General features: G+C 38.3%; 1 protein-coding gene across 3 annotated transcripts in view; it reads left to right on the plus strand.

Moving 5' to 3' along the window:
- The window catches only part of LOC132102772 (triple functional domain protein-like), a 217,056-nt gene extending 192,780 nt beyond the window's left edge, over nucleotides 1–24,276 (plus strand). The window contains exons 36-51 of one of the 3 annotated variants that reach the window (XR_009423289.1): nucleotides 8,934–9,217; nucleotides 11,610–11,780; nucleotides 13,180–13,275; nucleotides 13,359–13,507; nucleotides 14,074–14,140; nucleotides 14,512–14,615; nucleotides 14,714–14,783; nucleotides 18,490–18,579; nucleotides 20,232–20,324; nucleotides 20,472–20,522; nucleotides 20,961–21,038; nucleotides 21,408–21,599; nucleotides 21,691–21,871; nucleotides 21,983–22,198; nucleotides 22,397–22,606; nucleotides 24,137–24,274. Coding sequence is in view for 1 of the 3 variants with exons in the window: in XM_059507405.1 (XP_059363388.1) it covers nucleotides 8,934–9,217; nucleotides 11,610–11,780; nucleotides 13,180–13,275; nucleotides 13,359–13,507; nucleotides 14,074–14,140; nucleotides 14,512–14,615; nucleotides 14,714–14,783; nucleotides 18,490–18,579; nucleotides 20,232–20,324; nucleotides 20,472–20,522; nucleotides 20,961–21,038; nucleotides 21,408–21,599; nucleotides 21,691–21,871; nucleotides 21,983–22,198; nucleotides 24,137–24,141 (1,847 nt within the window). In the remaining 2 variants the exon portion in view is untranslated. Of the gene's footprint in view, nucleotides 1–8,933; nucleotides 9,218–11,609; nucleotides 11,781–13,179; nucleotides 13,276–13,358; nucleotides 13,508–14,073; nucleotides 14,141–14,511; nucleotides 14,616–14,713; nucleotides 14,784–18,489; nucleotides 18,580–20,231; nucleotides 20,325–20,471; nucleotides 20,523–20,960; nucleotides 21,039–21,407; nucleotides 21,600–21,690; nucleotides 21,872–21,982; nucleotides 22,199–22,396; nucleotides 22,607–24,136 lie in introns of all 3 variants that reach the window. The other 2 variants (XR_009423290.1, XM_059507405.1) reach the window with 2 other exon arrangements.
- The last annotated feature ends 1,279 nt before the right edge of the window (nucleotides 24,277–25,555 follow it).

Below are 25,555 nucleotides of genomic sequence, written 5' to 3' on the forward strand. Positions count from 1 at the left end.
ATCAACAGAGAAACAGAAAATTCAGGGCTGGACGAAACCAGCGGAGAAACAGAAAATTCAGTGCTGGACAGAACCAGCGGAGAAACAGAAAATTCAGGGTTTACCTCCACAAACCAGTCTATAAGGTCCTCCATATAATACCCAGAAACCGAATGCAGCTCATCCTTAGTCGCAGAAGTGTGGGCAGGGCTTTCCTCCATGCCCTCGATCTCCACCAGTAATCCCACATCGGTGTTGTTGGCTCACACACCTGGTCAGTCGCACTCTCGAGTCTTTGCTCTCCGACAAGTGAGGGAGTGGGGCTGGAGATATCTTCTTCAGCGGTGCAGATGGTAAACGAAGATCCATTTTTCTCCTGCACCCACTCCACGAAGGCGGCGAAATCCTCTCTGGGACCATTCACTGGCAGGCGTGCCTTACAACGCTCGCTTAGGCTGGTGTAATAAAAGTTAGAGAGTGAGCGGTCGGGGAAGTGGGTAAGGCACACAAGATCTAGAAAGTCCCTGGTATGGTCCTCCAGTGAACGGTCCAGTTGCTCCAGGCATAGGAGTCAGACTGCTGGGATTGCCATTCCGGGAGAGGGAGGAAAACAAAACAAAAAGAAAGAAAAACGCTGCTAAATAAACAGTTTGGTCCGTGATTCTGTTACGGGTTGTTGGTGTGTGAATGAAGGCACTCGAGGAAGACGATATACAAAAGATTACTTTTAATAATCGCAGGAGAATAAGGGCACATCCAACATAATACTATATACAAACGTAGGATACAACATCAACTTAACATCAAGATACAACAATAATCATGGACAAAGAGGAACTCAAAAGACAGGGTATTTAAACACGAGGGAGAAATCAGGTGATTGGAGACAGGTGGGGATTAATCAATTAACCAAAGAAGAAAAGGAAGATGACCAAATAAGGGAACTGAAAGTCCGTGTACAGTATGTAATAATATAGTTATTATCGCGTTAACGCATTAATTGATTAATGCCGACAATTATTTTATTGCACATTAACGCAGTTTTATTTTTATGAAAGTCTGTTAATCACTGGCTCTGAAAACACATACAGACAAATCATGGGTCACAAGAGGGGGTGCTCACGATCAAATTATTTAGGCTAAGCATCAACATTCACAAACCACAGTCCACATTTATTTTTAGCAGATATATATAACTGAACCGTGCTCTTGCCCACCTCTTCCAACCGAGCCAGAGACTGCTAAACGGAACGATCACACTATTAAAACGGGCCAGGCTTTGAGGGTCAAATGCGCTCTGGCATGCTTAAGATTGCCTAGTGTGAGCACACCCTAATTATTCTCCTGCATCCCGCACACACGAGTCTCTACCCACCCATCAAGTGTTCTCCCGCACCGCAGTCTATTGTGAAGGGTCCCGCAATCATGCAGGTCTCTAATAGGAAGATGCCTGTTACAATGTTATGATCGAGGCTCTGGACTCGGAGCATAACTTGGTTTTCTGTAACAAATTATTAAATATTTTCTAGAAAAATGTTATTGTGCTGGCAGTGACAAATGGCTTGTTTTATATTTAATTTAAGTTGAGATTTAGACTACAAAAAATATTTTAACTGCTACTATGTAAAAAGAACACTGCTGTAAAAAGCACATTATTTGTTTAAAGTGTTTGCAAACCAAATGTTATTACACTTTTTTCATATAGCAGTAGGCCTACTTAATTCATTATTAGTTTTGTGCATTACAGTGCGATTAACTGTGTGATTAGTATATATATATATATATATATATATATATATATATATATATATATATTAACAAATGTGTATTTTCCCCAAAAAACTGACTGAATGTGATGGAATAGTTCAATATTTTACTAAAATATTACCTTGAAAAAATGTATATATATATATATTAGGGCTGTCACGATATTAGATTTTTCATATCACGGTTATTGTGGCCATAAGAATTCACGGTATCGATATATCGTGATATGTATAGAAACCTTGGGGGGGGGGGTTATCAGTCACATTATTTTTTACTTTGTTTATTGAGTTTTTCTTTTTCACTCAACGAGCATAAGGATACTGATAAACGCAGGGCACAAGACTCTGGCTTTCTCCGTCTTCTTTGAAGCTCCTATGAAATAACAAGAGAGAAAATACTGTCAAGTTCAACAGTATGATGAATAAATATTAATGGTAACACTTTACAATAAGATGTCATTTATTAACTAACATGAATGAACAGTGAACAATACATTTATTACGCAATTTATTAATCTTTGTTAATGTTAATAAAAATAGAGTCGTTCATTGTTCATGTCAGTTCACAGTGCACTAATGTTTACAAACACAACTTGTGTAAGTAAATGCTGAAATTAACATGAACTAAGATTAATAAATGCGGTGAAAATATTGTTCATTATTATTTATGTTATTTATGTTAACGTATGTAATTAACTAATGAACTTTTTTGAAGAATGACCGCAGATGAGGCATTAAGTGCATGGTACTGAAACCAACTTAACATTTTACAGAGTTTAATGTAGAAATGTGGTCGCTCAGTTTTTCAAGATCAGTTTTAATCATGTAACTGTTAATAGATTTGAACAAAGATGTAAAGTGTTACTACACACAAGCGATTTATTGCAAATAAAAAAACAAAGACAAATAAAGGAAAACGCGGTACTTATTAAAATAGTCACCCTTTACTTAAGTATATGATCACAGAAAACCTATGTTAATAGGTAAATTTAATATTTCCCAGTCTATGACTAGTAAAATAATGTCAACTTACTCTGATGAACACGGCTCTCCTCGAAGTAGCTGTGAGCACTGCGTTAAGTCAGCGTTAAGGCACAATACTGCCACCTGGGACCTCAACCAGGTACTTGGCGCTGGAGTATTTACATGTGGTGTTATCATAAGAGAACTGTTCCTTTTAAATATTGCGGTATATCGTCACACACGAAATTAACACGATATCGATAATTGTTGCTTTGAATATCATGGTTATCGTCAATACCGGTATATCGCGACACCCCTAATATATATACAACCCGAATTCCGGAAAAGTTGGGACGTTTTTTAAATTTTAATAAAATGAAAACTAAAAGACTTTCAAATCACATGAGCCAATATTTTATTCACAATAGAACATAGATAACATAGCAAATGTTTAAACTGAGAAATTTTACACTTTTATCCACTTAATTAGCTCATTTAAAAATTAATGCCTGCTACAGGTCTCAAAAAAGTTGGCACGGGGGGCAACAAATGGCTAAAAGAGCAAGCAGTTTTGAAAAGATTCAGCTGGGAGAACATCTAGTGATTAATTAAGTTAATTGATATCAGGTCTGTAACATGATTAGCTATAAAAGCTTTGTCTTAGATAAGCAGAGTCTCTCAGAAGTAAAGATGGGCAGAGGCTATCCAATCTGTGAAAGACTGCGTAAAAAAATTGTGGAAAACTTTAAAAACAATGTTCCTCAACGTCAAATTGCAAAGGCTTTGCAAATCTCATCATCTACAGTGCATAACATCATCAAAAGATTCAGAGAAACTGGAGAAATCTCTGTGCGTAAGGGACAAGGCCGGAGACCTTTATTGGATGCCCGTGGTCTTCGGGCTCTCAGACGACACTGCATCACTCATCGGCATGATTGTGTCAATGACATTACTAAATGGGCCCAGGAATACTTTCAGAAACCACTGTCGGTAAACACAATCCGCCGTGCCATCAGCAGATGCCAACTAAAGCTCTATCATGCAAAAAGGAAGCCATATGTGAACATGGTCCAGAAGCGCCGTCGTGTCCTGTGGGCCAAGGCTCATTTAAAATGGACTATTTCAAACTGGAATAGTGTTTTATGGTCAGACGAGTCCAAATTTGACATTCTTGTTGGAAATCACGGACGCCGTGTCCTCCAGGCTAAAGAGGAGGGAGACCTTCCAGCATGTTATCAGCGTTCAGTTCAAAAGCCAGCATCTCTGATGGTATGGGGGTGCATAAGTGCATACGGTATGGGCAGCTTGCATGTTTTGAAAGGCTCTGTGAATGCTGAAAGGTATATAAAGGTTTTAGAGCAACATATGCTTCCCTCCAAACAACGTCTATTTCAGGGAAGGCCTTGTTTATTTCAGCAGGACAATGCAAAACCACATACTGCAGCTATAACAACAGCATGGCTTCGTCGTAGAAGAGTCCGGGTGCTAACCTGGCCTGCCTGCAGTCCAGATCTTTCACCTATAGAGAACATTTGGCGCATCATTAAACAAAAAAAAAATAAGTCAAAGACAACCACGAACTCTTCAGCAGCTGGAAATCTATATAAGGCAAGAATGGGACCAAATTCCAACAGCAAATCTCCAGCAACTCATAGCCTCAATGCCCAGACGTCTTCAAACTGTTTTGAAAAGAAAAGGAGATGCTACACCATGGTAAACATGCCCCGTCCCAACTATTTTGAGACCTGTAGCAGAAATCAAAATTGAAATGAGCTCATTTTGTGCATAAAATTGTAAACTTTCTCAGTTTAAACATTTGCTATGTTATCTATGTTCTATTGTGAATAAAATATTGGCTCATGTGATTTGAAAGTCTTTTAGTTTTCATTTTATTAAAATTTAAAAAACGTCCCAACTTTTCCGGAATTCGGGTTGTATATGTATATGTGTAATATATATATATGTAAAAATATTTTTGGAAATAATGTACAATACCCCAGTGTTTTCAATAGGTTATTACATTTACTTAATAACATCATTTATAATATTTTCATTATGTTATTGTATTATTAAACCAAACAAAAAAAAAAAAAAAAGAAGAAGAAGAAAAAAAAAGAAAAGAAAAAAAAAGTTTCTGTATTGTTTTCTGGTCGCTTACTCACATTATCAACTCCTCTCTTCACTCTGGAACATTTCCCTCAGCATTTAAGCAGGCTCGGGTAAGCCCACTGCTCAAGAAACCATCTCTAAATCCAGCGCTTCTTGAAAACTACAGACCAGTCGGTATCCCTTCTTCCATTCATTGCAAAGACACTTGAGCGAGCTGTGTTCAACCAGCTTTCTATGTTCCTTGTACAGAACAACCTCCTAGACAGCAACCAATCTGGCTTCAAAAGTGGCCACTCAACTGAGACTGCTCTGCTCTCGGTTACTGAAGCCCTGCGACTAGCAAGAGCAGCTTCAAAATCCTCAGTACTCGTCTTACTGGACCTGTCTGCTGCTTTTGACAATGTTAATCATCAGATTCTCCTGTCCACCCTCAGAAAGATGGGCATCTCTGGAACTGCACTCCTGTGGGTTAAGTCCTACCTCTCTGACAGATCCTTCAGTGTGTCTTGGAGGGGTGATGTTTCTAAGTCACAACACCTTGCTACTGGGGTTCCTCAAGGCTCAGTACTTGTACCACTTCTCTTCTCCATCTACATGACGTCATTAGGATCTGTCATTCAGAAGCATGGCTTTTCTTATCACTGCTACACTGATGACACCCAACTCTACTTCTCATTCCAGCCAGATGACCCGACGGTAGCTGCTCGCATTTCAGCCTGTCTGAGTGACATTTCTAGCTGGATGAATGACCATCACCTTCAGCTTAACCTTACGAAGACAGAACTCCTGGTGATTCCAGCGAACCCATTGCTTCATCACAACTTCTCTATACAGCTGGGTTCAACAACCATTACTCCTTCGAGGATAGCCAGAAACCTAGGAGTTGTGATGGATCATCAGTTAAGCTTCAAAGACCACATTGCTACAACGACCCGCTCCTGCAGGTTTGCCTTATACAACATTAGGAAGATTAGACCCTTCCTGTCAGAGCAAGCCACCCAACTTCTTGTCCAAGCTCTTGTTCTCTCCAGACTGGACTATTGTAATGCTCTCCTACCGGGCCTTCCTGCATGTACTGTCAAGCCTCTACAATTGATCCAGAATGCAGCAGCGAGGGTTGTCTTTAATGAGCCAAAAAAAGCTCACGTCACTCCTCTCCTCATCAGGTTACACTGGCTACCAGTAGCTGCTCGCATCAAATTCAAGGTACTGATGCTTGCCTACAAGATGACCACTGGCACGGCACCAAGATACCTAAACCCACTGGTTAAATCTTATGTGCCCTCCAGAAGTTTGCGCTCTACAAGTGAACGACGCCTTGTGGTACCATCCCAAAGAAGTTCAAAATCACTCTCACGGACCTTCTCCTGGACTGTGGCCAGCTGGTGGAATGACCTCCCAATCGCAATTTGTACAGCTTGATGAGTCTCAATGAGTCTTTACTCATTTTCATCTAAAGACTCATCTTTTTCGCATGCACTTAACCAACTAATACAAGCACTTTTTCCTTTTCTTGTCTTTTCATTTATAAAAAAAAAAAGCAGCTATGCGTTCTATACTAGACTAACTGAGACTTGTCATGGCACTTGTATACTGTTGTTGTTCTCTTGTTGATCTGACTGCTTCTATTGTTCTCATTTGTAAGTCGCTTTGGATAAAAGCGTCTGCTAAATGATGAAATGTAAATGTAAATGTGGTCACCAACCTCCTCTATAGTCTCATCTTGTGGTGTGGCATTTTTATAAAAAAATTTCTAAACCTTATGAAATCATCAATAATACAATGAGTACTTTTGTAATAACTTGGCACGTTTTAAATTATTTTGCTTTTTTTTAATTATTAACACGTTTGCCCCCAATAAAGGCTGCTATGTGCATGCAGCAGAACATTGTGAAACCTGTGCATGTGTTTGTGAGTGAACCTTTATTATTGATTCAGACTTAAGAGGCTCTCAGTGAAACTTACTAGACGAATATTCTTATTTGAAAGCACCATAATTAAGAGTTTCTAACAAATAAATCTCTTTCTAAATATTTCCCATCAGACCTTTGATGTAAGAGATGAAAAAATTATTTTGTCACACCTCAAGCATGTGATATCACACCCCTTTCTAATTAATCAACGCTACCTCAGTTGGGATGGAGAGTGTTTTTAAAAATAGTTCAAGTTTTCTAAAATATTTCAGTTTGTTTAAATATGATTTATATCTGGTATAATGTACAAATCACTGTAAGTTTCATATGAGGGGACACATACACAGTGTCCAACACAGGCCTCATTTCTGTGGCGCTGAAGGCTTGGTTTGTTCAGGTGTGAATTTAACGACAGTGCAAGAGAATTTAATTTGTAACTGAACTTCAAACACACACACCACATTCATCACTGAAATATCTAGTATCTAGTAACAACACACTAAAATCATAGACTAAGATAATCATATTCAATCATATTCATGTCTCAAGTTTTCCAATCTGGGATTGGTCACAAATATTCTGTTGTGGATATTATAAAAACCAACATGTGTTAAACAGGCTAATTTACTATTTATATCCAGCTATGAAGGTTGTAAAAAAGAAAAGAAAAGAAAGATACAGATACAAAAAGGTAAACACTTGCCAAATTGTGTGCCAAACACAAAATTATGCTGTTAACCAGTTCATTTTGTTTGTCCTAACTGTTAGCTATGATTGGTCCCTTTACATGTCATTCAGACACTTCTTAATTGGGTAGTTCTTGGTCAGAATGAGCCATAATAAGAGTATATTCAAATCTTTTTTGAATCGGTTTGAAATGGCAAAGGAGGAGAGGAAGCAAATGCAAGTGCAATGAAGATTTAATGAACAAAGTTCACACAGAACGTCAGAGAATCAACAGAAAACCACAAGATGAATATAAGGCATATCTCCCGCGGCCAGGGATCAGGTCCGGAACCAGACAGGAGACCGTGACGCAGGGACTGAGACGGGCGATCCTGAGGTGAATGAGGAGGTGAAGAACCAACGGTGATACAGGAGTGAAATGATCCTTCTTGAGCGAAACAGGAAACTATCAAGGACGAAAAGACCAGGCACGAACACGGGAGACTTCAAACAATGATCTGACAAACACAGGACAAAAGACAGGGAAATAAATAGCGAGATGGAAATGATTCGCAGCTGCCTCTGATGGAACAATTAGTGGTCACGCCCACATGAAACAATAAGTGATAACGAAACACACACATAACCCCACCCACATAAGATCAAAATGAGACAACGGTTCTACCAACTGTGACACGGTTCAAATGAATCAATATTATCAATCTGTTCACAATGGTTCACTCGTGGACATCAATAGTATAAAATACTCTCTGCTGTTACTGATGTTTTTATTAGTTAGTAAATGTTGGCGTTTGTTACCAGGTGAGCCATGTGTGTATATTTTTAACAAATGTGAACTATATATGACAGATGGGACACAATAGGGTCAGATACTTCAATATACTGCCCACAGTGAGGGGACAAACTACTGAGAGCAAGACAGCTAAGAATTATATATATATATATATATATATATATATATATACAACATAAGAAAGATTTATATAGTGACAGTCAGTAAAGATCTATTTATTAGTTCGTGATTTTTCCACTCTCCCCCTGAAGTTTTAAGTTATTTCTTCTGCAAATCAGTAGACTTCTTTATCTTATGCAAGCTTTATGTAAGGAAATACTCTCTAAGGAGCAGAGCAAGGTCTTTCAAGACGGTTTTGCAGTTTCAGTTTTGACGAGGGCTGAAAACAGAAACTTCTCTGAAGTGAAAAGTAGGGCTGCAATTTGCATCACTGTTATGGTCAGAAAAGCTTGCTCACACACTTCCCCACACGCCCTAGAATAATTATCATCTAATATTCAGAATTGACTTTTCAGATATACTTGATGTCATTTTAGCTATATTTATAAAATGTTTATTATATAGTTATGATATAGTAAACTATAGTACAGTGACATCGCATGCACAGTAGCCCCAAAAATTGTTTAGAGTTGTGCCTTTTCAGCAGTTCTGTAAAGCAAAAACACTGACTAGGCCCAGCAAAACATGTGAACACCATTTCTCTCTCTCCTTCTTTCTTTGAAGACACGCTCTCAGTCTGCAGTAATGACGGAGGACTTTCAGGGAGTGCCACCCTGCAGCCAGGTCATTTGCAGAGCTCTCCTGGACCCAAACGGCCCGGAAATACTCTGCGCAAGTGGCTGACAAGCCCTGTCAGACGACTCAGCAGTGGTAAAGCAGACAGCCATGTGAAGAAACTTGCACACAAGCACAAGAAGAATCGAGATGTCCGCAAGAACGCAGACGCTGGCTCACAGAAAGACTCAGATGATAGTGCCGCCACACCACAAGATGAGACCATAGAGGAGGTTGGTTACCAGAAAACAATACAGACTTAAAAAAAAAAAAAATATATATATTTATTTTTTTACAAAAGAAATTTAATTATGAAAAAGCATTACACTGTCAAGAAGACATGTAACATATCAAGAATCACTTAAGGGGTTACAGACATAACTGCTAAATTAATTTTATGTTTGACAATTATCTAACACTTCCAGATACCCCCCAAAAATAAAAAAGTTAATACATAATATTAACTAAAGTATAAATGAAATGTGTCGAAAGAGTCTATTGCAACATCAGGAATGGTTAAAGCCATTCCCAGACTAGTAAAAAATATTGTAGTTTGTTAGTTCCCACTCATATCCTGGTAAATGCATTTAGTAAATGTAGCGTTCTGTCTGTTTTGAAAGTGTGGTTCCACTTTATATTAAGTGATCTTAACTACTATGTACTAACTGTAATTAATTTCTGTAATTAAATGTATAATTACATTGTTGACCCATCCCTGACACATTAACCCCCCTTAAACCTACCCAGACTACCAAACTTGTCCCTAACCTTACCTGTTTGCAATATAATATGAACACAATAAGTACACTGTACAACCCGAATTCCGAAAAGTTGGGACGTTTTTTAAATTTTAATAAAATGAAAACTAAAAGACTTTCAAATCACATGAGCCAATATTTTATTCACAATAGAACATAGATAACATAGCAAATGTTTAAACTGAGAAAGTTTACAATTGTATGCACAAAATGAGCTCATTTCAATTTTGATTTCTGCTACAGGTCTCAAAATAGTTGGGACGGGGCATGTTTACCATGGTGTAGCATCTCCTTTTCTTTTCAAAACAGTTTGAAGACGTCTGGGCATTTAGGCTATGAGTTGCTGGAGTTTTGCTGTTGGAATTTGGTCCCATTCTTGCCTTATATAGATTTCCAGCTGCTGAAGAGTTCGTGGTCGTCTTTGACGTATTTTTCGTTTAATGATGCGCCAAATGTTCTCTATAGGTGAAAGATCTGGACTGCAGGCAGGCCAGGTTAGCACCCGGACTCTTCTAGGACGAAGCCATGCTGTTGTTATAGCTGCAGTATGTGGTTTTGCATTGTCCTGCTGAAATAAACAAGGCCTTCCCTGAAATAGACGTTGTTTGGAGGGAAGCATATGTTGCTCTAAAACCTTTATATACCTTTCAGCATTCACAGAGCCTTCCAAAACATGCAAGCTGCCCATACCGTATGCACTTATGCACCCCCATACCATCAGAGATGCTGGCTTTTGAACTGAACGCTGATAACATGCTGGAAGGTCTCCCTCCTCTTTAGCCCGGAGGACACGGCGTCCGTGATTTCCAACAAGAATGTCAAATTTGGACTCGTCTGACCATAAAACACTATTCCACTTTGAAATAGTCCATTTTAAATGAGCCTTGGCCCACAGGACACGACGGCGCTTCTGGACCATGTTCACATATGGCTTCCTTTTTGCATGATAGAGCTTTAGTTGGCATCTGCTGATGGCACGGCGGATTGTGTTTACCGACAGTGGTTTCTGAAAGTATTCCTGGGCCCATTTAGTAATGTCATTGACACAATCATGCCGATGAGTGATGCAGTGTTGTCTGAGAGCCTGAAGACCACGGGCATCCAATAAAGGTCTCCGGCCTTGTCCCTTACGCACAGAGATTTCTCCAGTTTCTCTGAATCTTTTGATGATGTTATGCACTGTAGATGATGAGATTTGCAAAGCCTTTGCAATTTGACATTGAGGAACATTGTTTTTAAAGTTTTCCACAATTTTTTTACGCAGTCTTTCACAGATTGGAGAGCCTCTGCCCATCTTTACTTCTGAGAGACTCTGCTTCTCTAAGACAAAGCTTTTATAGCTAATCATGTTACAGACCTGATATCAATTAACTTAATTAATCACTAGATGTTCTCCCAGCTGAATCTTTTCAAAACTGCTTGCTTTTTTAGCCATTTGTTGCCCCCGTGCCAACTTTTTTGAGACCTGTAGCAGGCATTAAATTTTAAATGAGCTAATTAAGTGGATAAAAGTGTAAAATTTCTCAGTTTAAACATTTGCTACGTTATCTATGTTCTATTGTGAATAAAATATTGGCTCATGTGATTTGAAATTCGTTTAGTTTTCATTTTATTAAAATTTAAAAAACGTCCCAACTTTTCCGGAATTCGGGTTGTACTTATTTTTTGATGTAACTACATAGTAGTTAAGACCACCTAATATAAAGTGTGACCGAAAGGGTTATTCATGTCTTATAAATACAGTGCAACTCTTGCACTGGAGCTATTTTGGTATAAAAATGCGCCACAGCTGTTTCATAGCTTAACAATGTTTATTTTTTATTTTTTCCTTTTTATTTGTCTTTCTTGCTTTCTTCTGTCCTCACAGAGAATGAGAAGTGAGGGATTGAGCAGTGGCACTTTGTCTAAGTCTTCCTCCTCAGGGATGCAGAGCTGTGGTGAGGAGGAGGGGGAGGAAGGGCCAGACTCGGTTCCCCTGCCACCCCCTATGGCCATCCAACAGCACAGCCTTCTGCATCAGGACTCCCAGGAGGACAAGGTAAATGCCAGTCACATGAATATAATTTTGTGAAAGGATTTTTTTTTTCATCATTATTGATTTGTTTAAAGATTTTGTGACTGCTTAAAAATATGCTGTTTTAGACCTATTAATAAATTAGTCTAATACTAATTGTTTTAGCGAGAGAACAGTCCACCACAACCAACTCCAAATTTGTATTCTTTTCTGGGAAGCCCACTTTTATCAATCCAATCAATACCTTACAGATTAATGCTCACCCTACATTTCCTTGTGGAAGTAAAATCTGTTGTAAATATGGTTTCATGCTGACTTAATGTTGACCAATGATGATAGTTTATAAGGTCTCTGATAGGCCTCTCTAACTGCTGTCTGTTTTCTCTTTATTTCTTAATGTTCTCCAGCATTATGTTGATTTCTGTTCTGCCTCTGTTTTGTGTCAGTTTCCTTATCTCTCTATGTAGTTCTCTCTCCTCCAACCTTCTCCTCCTCTTTACTTTTTTTGCAGTCGTTTTTTCTACTTTACACCTTGTCCTTGTTGTATATTTTCCTTCTTGTCCATTCATTTCTTTGAATACTCCACGTCCTCACTTGTGCTTTGCCAGAACTTGTTGATTGAGGCACATAATCTGATCCTGTTCAGTAGCATTTCTATAAATGTGAACTTCTGACTGTTATAGACTGAAAAGACCCTTGACCTTGTCCGTTACCTTTCATGTGTCCCTTAATGGAGTATTCAGTAGTGCGTACAATCACATGCGATGGGCCATGTGTGCACTTACTCTTTACCCAAAACAACCTAAATCTTCCAAACCAAAGTTCCTACTTCCATTCCCCCGATATATGCCCCTACCAGTTTGAAATCAGCCCCTGATTGAATGGCGAATACAGAAACCACGCCTATTGCCATATTTGGACTGGAATGTTTCCGTCTTCAGTGTCAGAACACTTAAATGGTGAGCATCATTGCAAATTCACATAATAAATGGATATTAAAGTCTATAGTGAGTTGTGGTTGTGAGTTGTGGTTCACTTTTCAACTCTAGATCCAGTGCTTATTACTGATTAAATTGAAATAGTCATTCAACTATGTAACCATAATGCAAAGATGGTTTCACACATCTTAATGGATTAGGCCTCATGAAAAAAAAGAACACATGTAGGGTATTTAATATGCAAATTAGATATCACTGAATGTAACCAATAATTGATGAGTAACTCGTATAAATTGGTGCTAAAAAAAACCCCAATGTAAACTAGCCTAAGGTCTTGCTGGTTTTTTGTTTTGTTTTGCTTTTCTTTGCTATGCTTTGATTTGCTTTGCTTTTTGTTTTGTTTTGCTTTGTTTAGTTTTTTTTTTATATTCCTACTTTAGTGAGATTATGAACATTGTTACTTTTTTTTTTTCCTTTTTGCGTAGGCTACATCCCGTCTGTCTGGACGTCCCAGCAGCTCAGAGACACCGAGTGCAGTTGAACTGGTCAGCGCCATTGAGGAACTCGTCAAGAGCAAAGTGGTAGGAGCCCACATAGTTATATGAGATCACAACTTGAGTTTTTACATTGAATGTTTTTGTATTGTCCACTTTTTCTCTCTCAGAGTCTGGAGGACAGGCCTAGTTCTCTCCCTGTTGAGCGAGGAGATAGCAGTAGTCCTTCCTTCAACCCATCAGATAACTCCTTCATGTCTTCCTCCTCTCCCATCGAGGAGATGGACGAACGCAAGACTGGATTCTTCAAGAGACGACAGTGTGTTCCTGTCTTATTTTCCTCAAATATTTGTTATATTAGCTCTCTAAGACACATACAAGTTGAACGGCCACAACAAAATAAATCTCATGTGTGGAATGTTTAGGTGTCTGACTTAGATGTTGAATAACGTGAGAGCTTTCAAGCATTTCTCAACACAATATCAATGCAGGTCACAGAGCTTCAGAGAGGTATAACAAAGTTAGTTTGTTGGTATGATACATAAATAAATGGCAAAAGAAGACAAAAGTTTTCAAAAAACATTTTGAACAAAAAAGTGTTGTACTGACTGCATCTTCAACAAAGTTCAAGACAGGTACAAGATCATGTGTCATATTTTTTTATACATTGCGATGTGCCACGCAAATCGTCTTGAACTGATTCCTACAAAGTACTATAATAAGCATAAAAATGCGTAGCACACTGAAATATTGGGTAGATTTCTTAATTAGAAATGTTTTTACAAATACGTTTTGATACTGAAATTGAATGTTTCCTTTGACTCTGCCAGCCATCTTAAATTGTTCTTTGATTTGAATGAGAATGTTTTTCTCTTTGATTTTCAGCTATATACTGCTGGAACTGGTGGAGACAGAGAAAGATTATGTGAGGGACCTTGGTGCAGTCGTGGAGGTGGGCTCTTATTAAGTTCTTTTAACGAATACCACAGTGAGATCGCTATGGTGACCGCATGCAACGGAACACATTCATTCAAGTAATCATAATTGGCAGCTGCTGTCAGGGTTGAGTTCTGTTTGTTCAGTGGTCTATCTATCTATTGAGGAGTTAAACAAGTGTTGTCGTGAATTAATAACATGATTTGTTTGACATTGTTAAGAGTGTCTCTCTGAATGCCTTGTGTCAGCTGTGTTGGCACAGTGTAACACATAAAATGAGAGTGGTTTGGATTTGCCGCTTATTCGGAATGATCGTCGAGTAAGATCACATGCTTTATGTGCCAATGTCTCCATGGTAACCATACTGATGTGTTCTGGCACCTGCAGGGATACATGAGCAGTATGAAGGAGGAGGGTGTACCTGACGACATGAAGGGCAAAGATAAGATCGTCTTTGGGAACATTCACCAGATTTATGACTGGCATAAAGAGTATGTGAAAGTGAAACTTAGATTCCATTCTCGTAAATACAGTTAAGGCCCCCTACTTTAATTTCCTGTCATTAATGTTACACCTCTCATCTTTGTAGCTTCTTTCTTGGTGAACTAGAGAAGTGCTTGGAAGACCCAGATAGGCTCGCACCCCTGATTATCAGACAGGTATGAAATGATTCATTGTGGGGTTTGGCAGATATCAATAAATAAAATTATGCAATTGTATTATATTTAAAGGTGAAGGATAGTCCCACCCCAAACTAAACTTAAACATAATTTTGCATTGATGGTCTGGTAGATTATGTCACACTTCACTTTTAAGCCATAAAGACTTAAATGCAGAAAATAAGTTGTGAGGTACAATATAAGATTTTGGACAATGTCTCAATGTTTTGAAAAAAATATATATATTTTCTTTTCTTTTCTTTGCTTTGCTTTGCTTTCAATTTTATGTGAACTATATTATCACCCAGTGAAGTATCAAGAGTTGGGTATATGATACATTCTACTTTACTTGCATACAGGACTGGGTAGATTACTTACAAATTGTGGTCTATTACTGATTACAAATTACATTATAAAAATTGCTTTTAGTTAATTAATTGTGTACCATATTAATAAAAAAAGAGACAGAAAATATATTACATTATTTGTTATCAACATCATAAAATGCATTAAACATTACAGCAAGTTTTTCAAAAATGTATATACAGTAAGTGGTAAGTAGACAATTTAAAAGGAAAAAAAGAATTGGGGTGAATCAATCAATTCTGAATAATTTACTTCCTTTATGTGAATAGTACGTAATCATGTAATAAATAAAAAAATAATAATAATAATTGAACTAATTGAGCATTTTAAAATTCAATATAATCTAATTACAAGTCCTTAAATTTTGAAACTATATTATATTATATCAGCTTTTTTACATAAAGTAAGATATATAAGTATGTTTAATTTTGTCCAGATACCTACAGTATACACGTAAACCGTGATATGTAAATCGCATCGCAATATGTAAACCAGTGTGTAACGAGTGGGGCGGGGCCGAGGGACGTGGGAGCGAGGCCGGTGGAGTGATTGGAGATGAGCTACACCTGTTCGACCCACTGGTCTTGAGGCCCACGGAGGAGATGGAAGGATATAAAACTGGAGCGACGACAGTGAAGGACGAGAGAGGACCAGGCCTGGGCTTTATTTTAGGTTTTGGTTTTATTTTGTGCGCATCAGTCGTCCGTGAGGGGCTGGTGCGCTGTTTTGTGTTTATTTTGATGATTAAAGTTTCATATGATTGTCCGCTGGTTCCCGCCTCCTTCTTCCCGATGATTAGGAAGTTTTAATTCATTACACAGTGCTTTTCAACCTGTGGTCCGCGGCCCCTAGTGGGTCGCGGTGGTATTGCAGGTGGGCTGCCAATTATTTTCTGTTCATTTCCAGTCCATTCTAGGGCTGTGCGATTAAAAGAAATCGTCATAAAATCACGATTTGAAAGTGTGCGATTTTTAAATTGCTTTATAGCACGATTTTCCGTGACCCTGACCTACCGTAGTATGCTATCCGATCCAATCAGAATGCATTGTGCCTAACGTGAGAACAGAACAGACTGGGCATATGCCTAACTCCAGGTTCACACACTGTCTGTGATGCGCCTTTTTTCTGAGCCCATGTTAACGGAACAGAGCGTTCACACTGCACGCGGTAAAAGGCTAGAAATAAAAACGTGCGAAAATAATATCTAACACATGAGCATAGAGAGAATTGTGAGTGCACAGGACGCAGTTTAAGTGAGAGGAGACACGTTTTAAGTGTGCACACTCTCTCCTCGCAGAGCAGCGTGTATCTTAGCAAGCACGTCTGGTTTTGTGACAGAGCAAAGGAAATCTGCGTGCGAACAGAGAGATTCACACTCGTGCATTATTTTAATGTGCTTTCGCGTTATATTTATGCGCTCTCGCTGCTGACCGCATACACATACTGTATACACACTGCAAACACCTGAGGCACCGCTACAATTAATGAGCACTATGAACAATGCATGGCAAAAAAGAAAAAAAAAGACCCTGTACACGGGATTTTTTTTTTTTTTTTGCCATAAGTCTAGACATTTTGTTACATCTTTACTATAGTGATAATTTTGACTTATGTCTGTTCCAGAGACGTTACAACTTTTTGATAAAGCTCTAATTGGTTTTCTTTTGGAAAAATGTTTCAAATTAATCCTGAATGCATTACTGTAAAAGCATATCGGTGTGTGTCACAATCGCAAAATTGATCAAAGAAATCGCAATAGTTTTTTTTTTTTTTTGTCCATATCGCACAGCCCTAGTTCATTCAATAAATACAGTTAACAATCTAGCTTCTGAGTACTAAGTTATTAACTCAACAATAGCGGGGTCAGTTAATTATTTTGAAGTGGGCCGCGCAAACTTATGTGTGTGGTTGTGTGGGCCGCGAGTTGAAAAAGGTTGGGAACCACTGATGTAAACTATATTATCACCCAGCTCTAATCTGATATTAAAGATTTGACCTGACTTGACTTGGCTTTTGTTTTTCCATCCATACAATGTAAGTCAGTGGACCCTATCATACACCCGGCGCAATGGGACGCAAGGTGCAGCGCAAGTTTGTTTGCTAGTTTCAGTCCGGTGCCGTTCGCGTTTTACCGTCCAGCGCCACGTCGTTTAAATAGCAAATACATTTGCGCCCATGGGCGTGTTGGTCTAAAAAAGAAGTGTGTTCAGGCGCATTGCTGGCGCATTGCTATTTTAATGAGCTGAAAATACACTGCGCCATAGACCAACTTAAACCTGGTCTAAAGTCTAAAGTCAATGGCGCAGTATTTTTTTGTTATTTAAAGAGCGTTCTGGGCGGGTCCACAGTGCGCGTTGACTTTGCTTTTTACACACAGGGATGCGCATCACACAAACATGCCAAATATTAAAAACAAAAGGATTACAGAGTAAAAGAATATTATTGTGTAGGCTACATAAATATTAAAAATGTAATGATGGATAGTCATTGTGTGTATTAGAATTAGGCTACCTATTTGCAATTCAGCCTATCACTACTTATAATGCTGAATGAAATTGGGTAATTAATTATACAATTGTGCCAATACACATACATATATATTAACTGACTCATCGCATGGAGCTTTGGTGGATTCCTGCTTGTCCCGTAGATAATCTGCTTGTGCGCTTTAACTTTGCGCACAAGCAGATCTGTTTCTTGGCTTGAGAAGGGTTAAGCTTTTCCAGCAACAAATTCCGCCATGTAAATAGCAATCCGCCATGGTGTGAGCGCATCTCGCTCTTAAAGGGAATGGGAGATGACACTCTGATTGATTTATTGGACATTACGCCCATTACTTATTAAGAGAATAGGTACAAACCATTCCAAAAATGCACCTCGGCGCACGGACCATTTTTCCGTCGTTAAAATAGCAAAAGTGGATTTGGACACACCCTGAGTGCACCTTAGCCTTGCACTTTACACTTTGCGTTTAGATCGTTAAAATAGGGCCCAATGTCTTTTTGGACCCCATTTACTTTTATTGTATGGGCAAATCATTTTTAAATATGTTCTTTTGCATTCCACAGAATAAAAGCATTCATGCATGTTTAGAATACAATGAGGGTGAGAAAATGGTGATAGAGTTTTCATTTTTGGGTTAACTTTTCCTTTACGTGCCATACTTGCACTAAAAGAAAGTGGTCAATATGTGATATACACAATAGATTAGTGAAGAGATGAATCATAGCTGTTAGTACATCGTGTGCTTTAGCACAGCTGGAAAGCAATTTTTTAAATCTTACATAGTATAATGAAAACATTTTGACCTTCTTTGTTTGAAATTCTGTTTTGGCCACAGGAACGAAGACTGCACATGTACATTGTGTACTGCCAAAACAAACCCAAATCAGAGCACATTGTTTCAGAATACATTGAAACATATTTTGAGGTAAGACTCAAGTCACTGCCTACATCCTGCCTGACATTTAAACATGAGTCGTAAAAAGTGAGACAGACTCATAACTACAGGTCCTTCTCAAAAAATTAGCATATTGTGATAAAGTTCATTATTTTCCATAATGTAATGATAAAAATTAAAATTTCATATATTTTAGATTCATTGCACACCAACTGAAATATTTCAGGTCTTTTATTGTTTTAATACTGATGATTTTGGCATACAGCTCATGAAAACCCAAAATGCCTGTCTCAAGAAATTAGCATATTTCATCCGACCAATAAAAGAAAAGTGTTTTTAATACAAAAAAAGTCAACCTTCAAATAATTATGTTCAGTTATGCACTCAATACTTGGTCGGGAATCCTTTTGCAGAAATGACTGCTTCGATGCGGCATGGCATGGAGGCAATCAGCCTGTGGCACTGCTGAGGTGTTATGGAGGCCCAGGATGCTTCGATAGCGGCCTTAAGCTCATCCAGAGTGTTGGGTCTTGCGTCTCTCAACTTTCTCTTCACAATATCCCACAGATTCTCTATGGGGTTCAGGTCAGGAGAAATGGCAGGCCAATTGAGCACAGTAATACCATGGTCAGTAAACCATTTACCAGTGGTTTTGGCACTGTGAGCAGGTGCCAGGTCGTGCTGAAGAATGAAATCTTCATCTCCATAAAGCTTTTCAGCAGATGGAAGCATGAAGTGCTCCAAAATCTCCTGATAGCTAGCTTCATTGACCCTGCCCTTGATAAAACACAGTGGACCAACACCAGCAGCTGACATGGCACCCCAGACCATCACTGACTGTGGGTACTTGACACTGGACTTACCTCTTCCTCCAGACTCTGGCACCTTGATTTCCGAATGACATGCAAAATTTGTCCAAAAGTCCAGTGCTGCTTCTCTGTAGCCCAGGTCAGGCGCTTCTGCCGCTGTTACTGGTTCAAAAGTGGCTTGACCTGGGGAATGCGGCACCTGTAGCCCATTTCCTGCACACGCCTGTGCACGGTGGCTCTGGATGTTTCTACTCCAGACTCAGTCCACTGCTTCCGCAGGTCCCCCAAGGTCTGGAATCGGTCCTTCTCCACAATCTTCCTCAGGGTCCGGTCACCTCTTCTCGTTGTGCAGCGTTTTTTGCCACACTTTTTCCTTCCCACAGACTTCCCACTGAGGTGCCTTGATACAGCACTCTGGGAACAGCCTGTTCGTTCAGAAATTTCTTTCTGTGTCTTACCCTTTTGCTTGAGGGTGTCAATGATGGCCTTCTGGTCAGCAGTCTTACCCATGATTGCGGTTTTGAGTAATGAACCAGGCTGGGAGTTTTTAAAAGCCTCAGGAATCTTTTGCAGGTGTTTAGAGTTAATTAGTTGATTCAGATGATTAGGTTAATAGCTTGTTTAGAGAACCTTTTCATGATATGCTAATTTTTTGAGATAGGAATTTTGGGTTTTCATGAGCTGTATGCCAAAATCATCAGTATTAAAACAATAAAAGACCTGAAATATTTCAGTTGGTGTGCAATGAATCTAAAATATATGAAAGTTTAATTTTTATCATTACATTATGGAAAATAATGAACTTTATCACAATATTCTAATTTTTTTAGAAGGACCTGTACACAATCTCATCTTTTCTTATATCCTCATCAGGATTTAAAACAGAGGTTGGGCCACAGGCTACAGATCACAGATCTACTGATCAAACCAGTGCAGCGGATCATGAAATACCAGCTTCTGCTGAAGGTCAGACAGAAAAATTTCATTAGCAAAGTAGTCATTCCTCCCATTGCTACTGACCCATCTTTATGTAAAGAATAGATGTTGAGAAAAGATTGATATCTTCCAACATAAATTAACTTTCTCATCATTGTTCTCGTTGCTTAATTGTAGGATTTTCTCAAGATCTCCAAAAAGGCTGGTTTGGATACTGTAGAATTAGAGGTAAGGGTATTTGTTAAGACATGGGTTAGTTTTTAACTTTGACATGTAACTCATTCAGCACCATTTATGCTACAAATATGAATGATTTTGTACCTCAAATCATGCAGCTTGAGGAAAAATGTTGCTAAGTTTATGCCATTTCTAACCAATCATACTTAATCTGAATGAAGTCTCAATTTATGTTTAGTAGATTATAAAACTCAAAACATAAATCATATTAGATCTGTAACCATAGCCATATCTACAGACCAGAATATTGTAGGCATGAAGGTGAATGAAAGGCCTTTGTCTTGTGCTAGTTAGCAAACAACCTAGCAACACTTTAGCAGTGTCCTACAACACCTTAGTATTATTGTGACACATTTTACACAAACAAGCACCAGTCATGTTTTCTTCAGAAAATTTTAAAATGTAGTTCTAAACTACGTTCTCTCACAGAAAGCGGTAGAGGTGATGTGTGTTGTTCCGAAACGCTGCAATGACATGATGAATGTTGGACGCCTCCAAGGATTTGATGTAAGATGCATTTCTCTTACCTTATTTACCTTATTTAAGTTTTTAAGCATGTAGGTGGGAAACTTTTTTTTTCCACATCAAAATAAATCAAACCAAAAATGAATCCTCATTTTGAGGTAAGAGTTTAGATGCCTGACAAAAAATATTCACAATCCGAGCAAATAAAAAAAGTGACCATGCCTACAGTTAAAAAAATATGGAAACATCACTGTACAATATTTCAAATGACACTCTACTTGTTGTGAATAGTCATTTTTTTAGAGCAGTTTTGAACTTGAAGTTAAAGTTTGTATTTATGTTTGCTGATTCTAGGGAATTTGAATTGTTCTGAGGACTGAGTATTGTTTATTTTGTTATGTATGTGTTTAGGGTAAAATTGTAGCCCAGGGAAGACTGCTTCTCCAGGATACCTTCATGGTCTCAGACCAGGATGGTAGTCTCCTTTCCCGCATGAAAGAGAGGCGCGTCTTTCTCTTCGAGCAGATAGTTATCTTCAGTGAACCTCTAGATAAAAAGAAGGGGTTCTCCATGCCGAGCTATCTGTTTAAGAACAGCATAAAGGTGTGTAGACAGAACCACTGCTGTAGAAAACACTGTGCTCAAGACAGTATAGCAAGTAAAAAACATATATTTCTTGTTTCTCTCTCTGCAGGTCAGTTGGTTGGGTCTAGAAGAGAGTCCTGACAATGACCCTTGTAAGTTTATTTTGACCTCAAGGTCATCAACTGGCAGTACAGAGCACTATGTCCTCCATTCCTCGAACTGGGCACTTTGCCAGGCCTGGATACAGCAGATCAGCAGCATCCTGGAGAACCAGAGAAACTTCCTTAATGGTAACAAAATCTTAGAGTTTCCAAAAAAGTTACAAAATGGGAGGTTGTAGGTGTAAAACCCCATGAACAACCACCAAACCACCTTTTAACCCTTACCTCTTGTCTTCTCAGCACTGACTTCACCCATTGAATACCAACGGAACCATGCTGGGGCAAGCAGTCTGGGTGGACCCAGCATCAGTGGACTTCCAGGGGGTAGCAGCAACTCTGCCATGGGTGCAAGCTGTGGCTCTCGGTCCCGATCTTCCCAAATTCCTCAACCTTCTTCTCGTCTCCCCCAACCAGTGCAGCATCATCATGTCCCTGCCCCAGATGACCGCACTTCAGGTACGTGTCCACTTCCTGACCAGAACCTAAACGGCGAGGTCCCTAGGATGCGGGTTCTGGAGAGCACCTTGAAGGAACTACGTGGGGATACCCAATCGGGGACACCCATTTCAAGAGCTAGTCGTACCCCTGTCTCTCACCCTAACAAAGACCCGTATCAAAGTCCCCTTGCCCATTCTCTCCCCCTTAAATCCTCAGAACTTTACAGTCCAGAAAGGCTCCCCATTTTGGGCCTCAATGCCAGTTTCGCCTACTGGCAGGCCTGGCTCTTTCACAGAGCAGAGTGACACATTGAGTCTCAACCAGTGTCAGACTCGCAGGCACTCCACCCACAGTAAGGAGTTGGACCGCATCAGTACTTGCTCCTCCACCAGTGAGCAGTCCCTGCATTCAACTCACAGCAATGGGGTAAGAGCCAATCCCTAGCTCCTGGCTTCAGTGAGGCCTAGTCCTGCTTCACCTCCACCTCCGGCTTCATACTAACCTGCTGAGGTATATGTGCATTGTCCTTGAACTAAAAGAGGTTTCTTACAGGCTGTTGTGGTTATTAACTGGCCTGGTTTGACTGTGCTAAGCAACTAACAAAGTACACTGTTAAACAGGATAACTCTTTGAGAGTTTCTCAGAAACTCTACTTCCATTGACTATCTCTTCTGATTATATCTGCTCTGAACTGGCAGGATTTTCGGTAACACTTTAGAATAGGTAACACCTATTAGTTGCTTATTAGCATACTATAATACTATAATATTATAATTTAATATTATAATATAATATTATACTATAATATTAGCCATTTGTTAGTGCTAATTAAGAACATATTAATGCCTTATTCTACCTGACCTTATTCTACATCCCTAATCTTACCCAATACCTAAATCTAACAACTACCTTACTAACTATTAATAAGCAGCAAATTAAGAATGTATTGAGAGAAATGTCATAGTTAATAGTTAACAAGTGTTACCTATTCTAAAGTGTTACCGGAATTTCTTTGTCTAACTGCTTGAGAAGACCTGATGTGCAAGCATTGGCAGTACATAAACCAGCCAACTAACAATTATTAGCTCTTTTTCTTTTTTAACCTTTTCTTTTTCTTTTTACAGTTTTCAAAAATGCTTTTTGGGATAATCCATTTAAAAACAAATTGTGGGGTGTTAAAGTCCCCATAAAATCCTGTGCTGTTTTGTTTACTATTGAAAAGGGAAGTTGGAGTGAGACATATCATAGCAAAAGGGTATTAGAGGGAGGTATATTCTCATTCTAGAGAGCATTTTATTGGACAAAACATTTGTGTACACACATGAGTGCATCACCCTATTTTGTTTGTTTCCTGGAAGAGAAAGATTGTACATTTTAAAATCGGATATTTCTGTTCAGCTTTTAGCAGTCCACTAGCATATAGATGTTTTTGAAGTTAAAAGACCACAAAACTCCAATGTTGATTTCATGGGGTCTTTAAGGGTGTTAGATTTTTGTCTTTTAAACCACAGTCTTAAGGGGTAATCACACTGAAAGCAATTTGCAGCAACAAAGAGGCCAAAAGTCATTATTTTTAGAGAAAGTAAGCGATTAGCAACGTTGAACATTAAGAGTTCAACGTTGCGATGACTGTTAGTGGGAACATAAACATTTGAGCTCACGTCATCCACGCTTAATGACACATGATGCACTTTACCATAGTACAACCATCAGCAATTTAACTGTGAACTGTCAGTGTGAATGACTATTTAATGTAACTTTGAAGAGAATATTGTAAACTAAAACAACTTTGCTTTGTAAATCTTTTCCTAGAACTGCTCTCGCTTGCTTTATTCTTGCTATCTGACATGCTCCAGCTCACTAAATGTCTTCAACATACTTCATATACAGAAATACTAAATCAAATATAAATAATATAAAAAGTACTCTGATGTTTTGCTGTGTATCTGTTTTTAGAGTGAACGTAGCAGCAGCAGCAGTGTGTCAACCATGTTGGTGACCCAGGACTATGTGGCTCTAAAAGAAGATGAGATCAGCGTGTATCAAGGTGAAGTTATGCAGATATTGGCCTCTAACCAACAAAACATGTTCCTAGTTTTCCGTGCTGCCACAGAACAAGGCCCAGCAGCCGAGGGCTGGATCCCTGGCTATGTTCTGGGTCACACCTCCACTATTATTCCTGACTACCCTGATGTAAACCTCAAGTGAGTATTGGTTATTAATTGTTATTAATTATAGATTAATTGGTTACTTCTAAAGTGAAGCAGCAACACATGTATTGACCTTTGCGATTTTTTTATTCATTCAAGCAACATAATTTCTATATTTTATCCATGCAGCTGTCTTTTGCATGTTAACATGCTGAAAATTACTAACTGCAACAGAAATAAATAAAACTATTAGCTGGAAAATTTAATTATATATGATATGATATGACATGATATGTTATATGATATATTTTTACAATGGAATCTGCAGCGACATCCTAAAAACCCATTATCCTTCCATAATAGATTGTAAAATTTAAAGAGGATACTATAAATGTCAAATGGCACTTGATTTTATTCATAAGAAATTGACTGGATTTTGAAGATATATCTTTATATACATTTCAAGATATTCAAAAAATTTAAAAACAATATTTGCTAAAATATGCTTTAAAATATATTTTTGTAAATATATATATTTCCTACCAATATATTTTTGTATATTTATAAAATCCATCCATATTTGCATTTAGCCTAAATGTACAGTAGGCTACTGTAAGATTGGAAATGTATTTGGTGCAAAAATTTTGAATATAAGGGTCGAAACTAAATATATATTATATTTCAAAATATATTTAATTGAGCTTCACTGTTTGCGGCATGTATTTAAAATATATTTTTGTCACAGAAAAAAAAGTGAACTTATATACTTAATAAACATTCCTAATACACATCTCATTTTGACAGTTCATCAGTGCACATGGCAAAAAAATTTTTTTTTTTTGCCATGTGCACTGATGAACTGTCAAAATGAGATGTGTATTAAGAATGTTTATTAAGTATATAAGTAAGTTCACTTAGCGTTCATATTGACCTTAAATTTAGGCTTAAAAGAAGACACCACTGTTTTTAAAACAATATTGACTTCTTGTTTGCTGTCTAATATTTATAGTCTAGCTGTGAATTAGCTTTCTTAAAACAGTGCTATATTTGTCAATCAGGAAGTCCTCATCGTGGCACACAGCTCTACGTATCAGACGAAAATCCGAAAAGAGAGAAAATGATGGATGGAAGGAGGGCAAACCAGAGAATGGCTATCGCAAATCTAGAGATGGATCAGCCAATAAGGTTTCTGTAAAGGTACTGCCTTAACAGTCTAATGATTCAT

Source organism: Carassius carassius, chromosome 24 (genome assembly GCF_963082965.1).
Source record: "Carassius carassius chromosome 24, fCarCar2.1, whole genome shotgun sequence".
NCBI lineage: Eukaryota > Metazoa > Chordata > Actinopteri > Cypriniformes > Cyprinidae > Carassius > Carassius carassius.